At 29.8% G+C, this 11986-nt stretch overlaps 1 protein-coding gene and 1 pseudogene across 2 annotated transcripts, besides 1 other annotated feature; one reads left to right on the forward strand and one right to left on the reverse strand.

Annotated features, from left to right (window-relative positions):
* Positions 1-3546: 3546 nt before the first annotated feature.
* On the reverse strand, positions 3547-4525 carry NCS54_00002300 (annotated as a pseudogene). The gene is made up of 3 exons: positions 4063-4525; positions 3666-4015; positions 3547-3618 (listed from the first exon to the last, which is right to left on the reverse strand).
* Positions 3547-4525: a sequence feature.
* A 424-nt stretch (positions 4526-4949) lies between these two features.
* Positions 4950-6545, forward strand: NCS54_00002400 (Hypothetical protein; the record flags this gene model as incomplete). Its single annotated transcript, XM_053145689.1, has 3 exons — positions 4950-5319; positions 5369-5789; positions 5843-6545. Exons 1-3 carry the CDS (start codon positions 4983-4985, stop codon positions 6543-6545), a joined length of 1461 nt encoding a protein of 486 aa, XP_053001664.1. The 5' UTR covers positions 4950-4982.
* Positions 6546-11986: the final 5441 nt, after the last annotated feature.

Genomic DNA, 11986 nt, shown 5'->3' on the forward strand with positions numbered 1-11986 from the left:
TAATTCATTAAATAAAAAGTTAGGTATAGGAGGGAAAAGTATAGCGCTCGCTTATCTATGGCGCTTACTTATTATATATGTTAATTATAGTAAATATATTCTTAATAATAAATAGAAGCTATTATTATTTAATAAACCTGCTTAGCTTGAAAATATAATAAGTAACGTATAATATTAAATAACTTACTATTAAAATAATGACCTAAAAGAGAGAGCTATATAAATTTCTTTAACTTAAAAATATAACTTAATATCTTATTATTAAGAATTTTAAGAAAAACTAAGTAAATAACTTATTAATAATAGGCTATAAATATAGCCTTAAGGATAAGACTAATAAAAGAGAGATCTTGTATTATAGCCTTAATAAGAATTATTAATATATAATATAAATAGACCTTAGATCAGTTAATTATAGCTAGATTACTAAGATTATACTATAATCTAAATAATCTAGTTTACTAAGATTATTTAGTAATCCTTATAATTTAGTTTAATATTAAAATATGTAAAATATATTTAGTATACTCTTTATATAATAGCTACCTTAGGTATTAATATAACTTAGTTATACCTAATAGCTCTATATATATTACTAGATATAATACTCCTTATTATTTAAATATAGCGTGACTAGTCTTTATAATTAGTTTATCCCTTAGGAATTATATAATTATTATACTAATAGTATTTTATAAAGCTACTTAGGTCTATTAAGTTTTAAATTATATTAATATTCTTATTAAAAAATAAGCTAATAAACTAATAAAAGTAATATATTTATTATCTAAGCTAAAAGGCACTTAATTTATATTAGCTTATTTATTAAAAATTATAAAGTAAAATTTAAAAAAATATTTATAGCTTAATAGCTTTTTACCTCTCTTATCTAATATAAAGAATTAAATCTTAAGGTAATGTACTTAATAAGTGAGATGATTAAACAAGCGAGATAATTAGTAGACTGTGCACCTAAAATTCATAAATCTTAAATTTCTAAAATCTATTATACAATAGCTATAAGCTTAAAAAAGAAGTGTTTATAAGTCTAACTAAAAAAGTCATAAGTTTATAATTTTTCTAAATTTATAAAAAAATTCTTTTAATTTCTAAAAAATAAAAAACTAAAAAAAAAACAGTGCGAATAAGACATTCTAAAATAACTTACTAATTAAATTTTTTAAAAATCTATAAAAATAAAATAGATAATCTAGAATTTCTACTAAATCTTGATTTTAACTCTTAGCATATAATAATTTAAATTGAATTTTCTAGAATTTCTTAAACTAATTTTAGCTTTAGGTACGATTTACACTCTAGGGTAAAAGTAATTATCTCGCTTGTTGAATTATCTCACTTATTAAAGTACGTTAATAATAACTTATTTATTAGAGGTTTTATTCTTATATACAGTCTTATATTATCTATTTATTATAATGTCTCTTTATAAGGATTTTATTATATATTATTTGAGGTTTAATTATAATAAAATATACATAATTTATTTATATAATTGATATAAAATACCTAATTATATTTTTTATTATAAAAAGTTATTACTATAGTAATAAATAAGGCTTATTCCCTTGCTAAATATTATAATAAATCTAATATTAAGTAAAGGCTTTAATAAGTTTATTAAGTTAGCTAAGATAAGTACCTTCTTTAATAGGATCTACCCTTACTATTAGATAGAGCCAACCTAAGATATAGCTATATCTACTCTCTTCTTTATTCTCTCTTCTCTTCTTTTATTACTTCTTTCTATTATATAGGCTCAGCCAGACAGGGAGCCGCAATGCTCCCTATCTAGCTATGGCTATCCTTAACTATAGCCCTCTACTATAGCTATGCTAGTTATAAGCTGCCCCGTGGCTATTATTTATTAGTCGCGCCTAGATCACCCGCTAATAGGTAATAGGCTCAATATAGTGCGCTATTTATGCCGATGATATGCTAGATAGGGGACACTATATAGTTAGATCATAGGTAGACTCTTAAAGCTTAGTACGTCTTATGCTCCCTTAGGAGACTTCTGGGGCCTTATGGCTCCCTGGATGAAAAATATACAAACAAACAAACAAACAAACAAAAGCGATATATCATTACACCTTCCTTTGTCATCTCACTTTCTTGGCATGCAAGTGTTAAGAAGGTGGCTTTATCTACACTCTATTCCTTAACAAGTGCACAACAGACGTTTCAACCTGCGCTCTGCGCCGCCGCAAGCGGCGGCGAAGAGGGCTACCGAGGCATTTTAAATCCTGCTTTATACTAGTTCTTAGCCATTTCCATTTTAAGGGCATTGAAGCCCATGTTGATTGGATTAATCTCATGTCTTATGAGTTATACTACGGCTGGGATGGCGATAACTATATCGGAAACTAGGTTTTATCGCCTACTCACCTGTTTGAAATTAACTACTCCTGGGACCTGGCAGGTGTCACTGGATCACTTGGCATCTATACAGCACCTTTGACTGGCACATAAAGCCCTTGCAGTTCTAGCGGGTTGGCGTTGAGTCTTCCAACACCGTACTCGGCTTGGGCTTCTATGGTCGATCCTTTGAGCTTGAATTTTCTTCGTGCTAGAAGCCCGGCTGTGGCTTTAAGGGCCCTGGCCAACCCGGTCGCTGCCCTAGCATGACTGAAATACTCTCATGCCGGTAAGCAATCATGAAGGTCAATTGGATAGTCCAGTGCCAGTCGCATCGCCCAGCGCGATTTAGGCATCATGGCGACCCCGTGGCCCCGGGACGAAGTCTGGCCCACCGACTACAGAGAGCACGCCACAAATCTGAGCAAATACCTTCAGAGAGCGCTGTCAAGCATCGACAATGGAAACGGCCAACCCCTCGCGCCTCATGGGGTTAAAATCGCGCTCATCGGGGCGCTTTACCTCATCGTCAAATTACAGAGCACGCTTGATCTTGGCCACGTTCATCAAGCCTTAAGAAGGGCTATGTGTTGATACATGACGTAGGAAGGTGGCATTCAAGAATATCGTTCTGACCAAAAATGGCTTCTCAGACATGCTAATAATGCATCCAGACTGTTGACGTGTTTCTTCGGAGCACATAGGCGGGGTGCCGAAGTATTAGCCAAGAAGAAATTAGATCGCCGGCGGAAACGCTCCTTGCCTGGAACTCCAAGCACAACACTATTGAGCCAGTCTCTCAGGTAGATACTAAGTCAAGCAAGTTGCTGGTGTGTTGGCTCTATCTATGCAGGCTGACTGGCTTGTTTCTGCCATGACCAAATATGCGAACAGCTTCTTAGTGAAAGAGATAGAATCATAGTGAGGCCTCGGATAAAACACCTTGAATTAGAGCCAGGGCGATAAATATCCATTCTAAATCCGACAAAAAGACAAGATAAAGGACGACCCAAGAAGTATGCTGACCATTCTCCCTCCGCGAGGACCCAAACCCTATAAGGAAATCAATACCCGACGGTGATGATTATCAATCAAAGAGGCCTCCTCCCTAGAGCCTAGAACTACATTGATACCAATCAAGTTCTTAGATCATATTCAATAAGCCAATGATCAGGCGCTTTTTTTCTGGGCGGCCTGGGACATTTCTTTGCCAACAGGAACAATCCGCTCCACCAGCATATCCTAAGCCTATTAGATAGCCATCTGGGTTTGAGAGTTCTGAAACTCACCATTACTAACTGCGGCGAGAGCCAGCATGCCAAGCGGATCATAAAAGCGCTTGTACCCGCCCAAACCGTTCCTGCTGTGCCCTTCTCGACCTCTCGCACTACCTTTGTGGCGTACTGCCTCGGTGTGATGGCACCTTCTTGCAGGCGGCCATCCGCAATATCATGAATGAACTGACGGACCTTATAGTAGTGAGAAGTCTCAGGTAACGGGATGTCCTCATAATCAGCGAACGACCCGGTCTTGACGCCGGAGGTGAGGAGAGTGATGGTGCGAACTCCAAGAGGTTGGAGCTCGTGACGCCAAGTCTCGCTGGCTGCTGCAAGAGCGGCTTTCGATGAATTGTATATACCTAAACCAACTTTTAGCGATAGACGGTAGTAGGTACAGAGAACACACTCATAAAGCCCATTGGGACTTGTGCGTTGACGGATGTGTTGTTCACAACGCAGCCTTTAGCATTGATCAAGAGAGGGGCAAAGGCCTGAAGCATGGCCATCGGAGCCCAGAAGTTGAGGTCAAACAGCTTCTTACTCTCATCAATCGAGGCATCCAAGGCTGGAACTAACATTGTGCTGCCGCTGTTGTTGACAAGAACATCCAGTTTGCCGTCAGTTGCTGTTTCGACACTCTGGACAGCAGCAGCAATGGAGCCGGAGGATAACACGTCCAGATTCAACACTGTAACATCCTTTGCTCTGGAGAGATTTGGTGAGATTTTTGAAGGGTTTCTGACTGTTGCAAAGACATGGTATCCCTTCTCCTGGAATACCTCAGCCAAAGCTGAGCCGATGCCGCCTTTGGAGCAGCCGGTGATTAAGACAGATTTGCGCAGAGAAGCCATTGTAAGAGATATGTCGTCGCTGTGTTGGATGCGTGACAACTGTGAACAACTTCCATGATTTAACATGATATTTCTCCAGGCTTTATAGAAAAGCCATTGTCACTGGATATACCAAAGAGCACGTCGGTCCAGATGGCTCCGTCCGTAACAAGAAGCTTCATCCCTGTCAATCTCATCCACTAAACCCAAAACGGCAAACAAAAAACGGTCTTGGCATTTTGCACGGATGGCAAGCCGTCTTATGGTTTGTAAGCATCACCTCCCATCACCCTTGGCTTCGAGCGCTTCATCTTGAATTGTGGGGCTTCGGGTGATTATGGAAGCTCTGTACGAAACGGAAACAGCTTAGTGCGAAAGGTCCTCTGGGGTGTGTCCCCCGGGCGAATAAAAACCTACCTACCTACCTACCTTCCTCTTGGACCATTTCAATCCTTACCAAGTCAGGCAAACAAATCCAAACGCCAAGACTCACGAGATGACAACACGGCACGAATTCGGAGGGTTTCCTGCTCCGTCAACCAGGATGCCTTTCATTGTATCATCCAGTGTTGACAAAGTCGATCCAGCTACCCGGAAGCTTATCAGAAGTCATGTGATGCGAGGGAAAAAGAAGAGAAAACGATACCCCGAAAAGGTTTCACACGGTTCGAAAGTGGGTGAGCTTACCAGCTGCACTCAGGTTGAACGAATCAACCTGGATGAGGTGATCCAGATGTACACGCCACAAATACCCACCCGCATTGGTGGGGATCTCTCTTTTATCGACTTTGCCGAAGGCATCGAGCTCTCTATGCTTCTAAATATCACAAAAGGTTGGTGTTGCGGGCTTTGAAGTTGCGATGGTTAACTCGATAATCCCAGTGTCAACAGTGGCGACCAAGGTCATCTTCCCTCTCCTCGCCGCCATTGGCTTCCAGGCAGAAAACAAGGAGTGGCTGTACCTCGTTGGAAAAGATGCAGCAGCCTTGCATATCACAGCATTCGCAGTGGAGATATTCATCGACAGGGTCTTGCGTCGCTGGGAAGACAGCACCAATCCGACGGCGATCCTGCATCTCCACAAAGGGTTGAGGCTTCTCCGTGAGAGGCTAGTGGGAGAAGACGACGAGCCGAAAATTTCAGACTCTACGATCGGAGTGGTGTTGAAACTGGCTAGTGCGGCACACTTCAATGGAGATTATGAGGCCTCTAAGCAACACATGGATGGTCTGCGAAAGATGGTGGATTTGAGGGGAGGTCTGGATGTCTTTAACGGCACACGACTTCTGTTGGAGATGCTGAGGTACGTGATGATAAGTGCTCACATTGATTGGTATGAAATATTAATCCTGGCAGATATGATCTCGATATTGCATTACTCAACGGTTCAGACCCTGTCTTCTACTGTCTGCCGTCAGAAAAATTGCCTGACTATCCCGCTAAGCTCATGCCTACCTCGAACGATAGTCTGAATCTCCAGAATAGTTCCGAATTCCTTCAAAACCTGGACAGCGAACTGGCGACAGCATGGCGAGCTATGAGAAGATTCTGCCTGCTGGTAAATCTCGGGGCACAAACTCGGCGGCTGATGCGTCCAGATCTCATCCGCGAATCCATGACTGCAGTGACGTATCGCCTACTTCGCATGAAACTTGCCAGTGGGTCAATGGATGAAGCGATACGGCACGGCTTATTGGCCTTTTGCCATCACGTCTTTTTGCAGTGGCAGGATATTAAGCTACCATATCACTACTTTCCAACAGTCTACCGGGAGTGTATCCAGTGCCTCAAGGCTGTCGATGCGGTGTCTCCCCAGCTGATTCTTTGGCTCTTGATGGCTGGGGCGATTTCGGTGTTTGGCGACGAAGAATGGCTGAAGAATGATTTGCGAGAGTACACCGAGAAATGCGGAGTAAAAAGATGGAAAGAGATTCACAGGACACTGAACTCGTTGATGTGGATTTCGTTACTAGATGAGCAGCTTGGGAGGAATATCTATGATTCGCTTTATCTGGATAAAAGCAACGCTGGAAACCATGGAGCTATTATTCTATCCTAGGTAGCCAAGAATCTACCTAATTTTCAACTATATAAGGCGGAAACAGTTGGTTAGGGAAGACGGTAGTCCATAGTTTGTTAAGCCAGTCTAACTCTATATTAGGGAACCTTATAATTTTATATATAATTAAGCTATTATACCTAATACCTTTTATTTAAGAATTAAGATTAGATATATTTTATAAATACTTTTATATTTAATATATTACCTAAATAAAGCTATCTTATTAAGAATATATTATTAGCTAATAATAATAAAAGTAATATACTTAATAAGTAAGTAAGCTAAATAAGTAAGTAAGCTAAAAATCCTAACCTTCCTACTAGAGATTATAATAAAAACGCTATAAATTATTGAATTAATTAAAACTACTTATTATATTCTTCCTTAGATATCTTAATTACTACCTAATAAGTCCTTATATTATACTTAGGCTTACTATAAATATTATAATATTAAATACTTAATTATATTAACCTTTCTTAATTATTATTCCTTAATAATTTTATTATTACTTATATATTAATATTTATCTAATTAATTACTTATTTTCCTTTTTTTATTAGTATTACTTTTTTTTTTTATAATTTAATCTTTTTTGCCTTTTAGTATTAACTTAATATCTTATTTACCTCTTAAAAGTTTTTTACCTTAGCTATTAATAAAGTAACCTTATATATAATAGCTTTTATTTTATTTATAAGAAACTATAGAGCTTTAAAGATTAACTCTAGGGAGCTACTTTAATATCTTTTAATTTATTTTTTAAGATATTTAAACTAAGATTTAGCCTTAAGTATAATTTTTAAGGTCTTTAAGACCTAAAGAGTAAAGGGGTTAATTACCTTCTTAATAAGCATTAAAGTCTATAGCTATATATTAAGCTTTAAGATTATAATTTCTAGGTTAAGAGGAATAAAATTAACTCTTTTAAAAGCCCCCTTAATATTTCTTTTTATTATAATAGCTTTATATATTATATATAAGATTAAAAAAAACTTAGTCTTTAAAATATAAATTATAAAATATTTAATTAATTATTTTATTTTTTAATTATAAGCTTATTTTAATATATTTAAATACTTAATATTAAGGAGCTAAAATAAATAAGAGAAATAAAATAATATATAAAGCTAAATAATTTTCTTTTTTTTATAATATCTCTTAAATTTAATATATTAATAATTTTTATAGCTATTAAGGATTAAAAGATAATAAGAATTAATTAATTAATTAATTATATATTAATTAAAGTATTTAAGTTACTTAAGGCTAATCTTATTATTAATTTAGTTATTTTAGGTTATTATAATAGCTTAATTACCTAAGAGGTTATTAGCTTAGTATTAATTACTAAAGTAATATTAGCTTATATTAATAATAAATAATTAAATTACTTAGCCTTTTATATTAATTACTAAAATAATTATAATTTATTTTTAATTTCTAGGCTATATTAATTTTAGCTTTAAATACTTTTCTAAGCCTATAATAATAATTTTATTTATAATTATACCTATAAAAAAGCTAATTTTATTAAAGTTATAGATATTATTTAATTATATATTATATTTTATAATTATATTTACTATAAGTTAAAATTATATATAAATAATAATTAGATCTTTATACTTAGTTCTTTAATAATTATATTTATAAAAGAAATATATTTTAAGCTCTTAAAATTACTTAATAAAGTTTATAGCCTAGTATATATTAATTAATAATATATTATAATTAATAAGTAATTAATTAGCTATTTCTTTTATACTATATAGCTAGGGAAGAAATCCTCGGGAATTTAGGTTAAGAATAAAATAAATAAGGATCTCTTTCTTTAGATTAAATAGCTAATATAATTTCTAGATAATATCGCGCTAAGATTAGATACCTCTTTGCTAGCGACCTAGAGTATAATAATTAACTATATATATCTCTATAGCGCATTAGATATATAGGTTTAGGTTATTTTAAAGGGCCTAAAGGGTAAAGAATATTCTAGCTTTATAATTAGATTATAATATATTAATTAATTAAGAATTAATTAATTAAATAGAGATAATATAACTTAACGGATTTTTAGCTTACTTACTTATCTAGTATACTTACTTATTAGGTATATTAATTAATTTATTTTTTATTTTAATAATAATAAGTTATTACTAATAATAATAATATAGTATAAGATAATAACTTAAATTACTTTATATACTTTCTCTTTTAATTATTTATGCTTAATAATAACTTAATATATAATTATATTTTTATACATTCTTAATATATTAAGCCTATTAAGGCTAAATCTTTAAGTGAATTTAAATTACTTAAAATAAATTAGCTTAATAAAATTATTAAAACTAAAAAAGCTTTTTAGTCTTATAACTTTTATTAGACCTTTAGAGGGTTTATTTAATAGCCTTTAATTATTTCTTATTATAATTATAAAATACTCTTATTAATAATAATTAAGAGGGTATTAAATTATAAAAATATGTTTTTTATAACCTTACTAATTATATTAAATATAAGTATTTTTTATAGATTAAAAACTTAATATTTTTTAATATCTTATAATAATAAGAAATATAATTATAAGAGCTTTTTTATTTTATAAAAAGGGTTTAAATAAAAATTATATAAATACTAAGCTTAACTTATAAGTTTATAAATAAATAAGAGAAAGGTATATATAATAATTTAATATAAAATTTATTAATCTAATTCTAAGTAAAGTTTTAAGATATACTAATACTTAATATAATATATAAATAAGTAACCGAATTATATTACTAAGAATACTTATATGTATATATATTAAAATTATATTTTATATTAAATATCCTTTCAGTATATAAGATAATAATAAAGCTTTTATATTAGCTTTCTTAATATCTAGGTTAAGTTACTTATTAATTATATTACTCTTTTTATTTTTTATTTTCTTAATATAGATACTAATATAATTAAATTCTAAGATATGTTTTTTATATTAAAGTAATTATTTACTAAGTTATTATATTTTTATAAAATAAATAACATTTTTATAAGCTTAATATATATTAAGTTAATACTTATTTCTAAGGAAGTAATATTAAAATTCCTTAACGGTATTAATAATTATAAAAGTTCCTAAATTATAAATAAGGTAATTTAACTTTAATTTTTATAATTTATAAAAATAATATATAAGTAAGTATAAGAGTCTTATATTATTTTATTATTTAATTTAGGTACCTAATATAAAATCTAAGGTATTTATTTTAAGCTTAATTTATTAAAAAGAAATTAAATATTTTAACTATTAATTTACTTAAAATAAGTTCTTTAACTTTATTAAAGCCTTACTTAGCTTATATTCTTATTATTAAGACCTTATTCTTCCTTATAAGCTTTATTAAGAATATAATTATTTTACTAAATGCCTTAAGGAACTTATATTAATAATTAATATATCTAAGAAAGGCTTATATTTCTTTAACATTAATAAATTACTTTTAATTTCTAATTACTAAGATTATCTTAAGGTCTATATATATCTTATTATAAGAAATAATATATCTAAGAAATTCTACTTTTAAGGTATAGAACTTACTCTTCTTAGGTTCTATTAGTAGCTTAGTATCTTATAGTATTTATAATATATTATAGATATATTTTATATATTTTTCTTTTATTTTAAAGAAAATATTATCTAAGTAAGATATAATACATATATCGAGGTATTCTTATAATATATTATTAATTATTTAGTAAAATATAATAAATATATTTATAAGTCTAAAGGGCATAATAAGGTACTTAAATAATCTATACTTAATATAAAAAGTAATTTTCTATTTATATCTTTCCTTAATATATATAAGGTTATAGGCTCCCTTAAGGTTAAGTATAATAAAATATTTTATATTAAAAAGTTAATCCTTTAATATATTAATAAGAGATAATAATATATAATCTTTAACTATAATAGTATTAAGTATTTTAAAATTAATCTGAAGTTAGAGCTTTTTATTTTTTTTTAGGATAACTATAATAAGATATCTAATAAATAACTTACTTTTCTTATTATATTCTTTTTATAATATATCTTTAATATATTCTTTTAATATTTATAATTATACCTTATTAAGTAAATAAAATTTACTAAAGCTAGGTTACTTCTTATTAATAAACTTAATTTTAAGGTTATAATATATATATTCTAATAGGCCTATTTTAAGTTTTTTAAAAAAGGCTTTTTATAAATATAATATTATAATAGAATATTCTTAAGTTATTTTTATTCTAAAATCTTCTTAATATACTTAAGCTCTTCTTTTAGTCTATAGAATTATTATATAATATGTATAATTATTTACTAATTTTATTATTTCTATTTATTATAGTATTTATATTATATCCCTTTAGGTAAAAAGATATCTCATATTTCCCTCTTCTTAACTTCTCTAGTATTTTTAATAAAAATCTAAGATCTTATATTATCTTCTAAGTTATTATCTAATATAAAGGGTATCTTCTTATTAAAAGAAAATACCTAGCTAATTCTCTAATTAAATTATAAATTAAACTTATATAACTATAAGTACTTAAATACTAGGTTATAGTCTTCTATAGGTCTAATATTAAATAAGCTTCCTTAGTCTTTTCTTTTAATAAAATCTTTAAGGTAATTAATCTTATTATTAATCTTATTATTAATATCATTAAATTATTTCCCTTTAAGGTTAATTATTATATAGGGCTTTACTTTATATCTTTATAATAGCTTAAGCTTATTTATTATCCTTAAGTTAAATAAATTCTACTTAAATCTATTATTTACTAAAGTATATAGCTATTTTCCCTTAATTTATATTAGTATTTTAAACTATCTTAGGTTATTATTTCTTCTCATAGTATATAAGGCCCTTCGCGGTATTATAGGCTATTCTTTTACTTATAGCCCTTTTATAAGTAATCTTCCTATTTTTTTAATAATATATAGCTAATATAATTATACCTATATTTACTATTATCGCATGCCTTATAGTTATGTATATTATCTTAGCTATATAGCTAGCCTTAGTATTATTAAGATTATTCCTATCTAGGGCTTCTTTAATCTTCTAACTAGGTTATTAATTTCTATTTTTCTAGATTTTTAAGTTCTTCTTAGCTAACCTATTTCTATTAGTCCTTAACCTTATAAATAGCTTAGTATAGGCCCTCTTAGTATTATATATATATAATACTAATAATATTATATTAATAAAATACCTAATAGCTTTTTATTTTCTATTATATATAGGGTTAGTTATTACGTTAAGTTAATAAGGTAATAGGGAAATAATCTTATTCTTATTTTTTTTCCTTATATTTCCCATATTAATAATATTAATAAGATATCTAAGAGATACTAAGGTATTCTTTATATATTAGGTATATCTATATATTATCTTATA

The sequence above is a fragment of the Fusarium falciforme genome, chromosome 1 (assembly GCF_026873545.1).
Source record: "Fusarium falciforme chromosome 1, complete sequence".
Lineage (NCBI taxonomy): Eukaryota > Fungi > Ascomycota > Sordariomycetes > Hypocreales > Nectriaceae > Fusarium > Fusarium falciforme.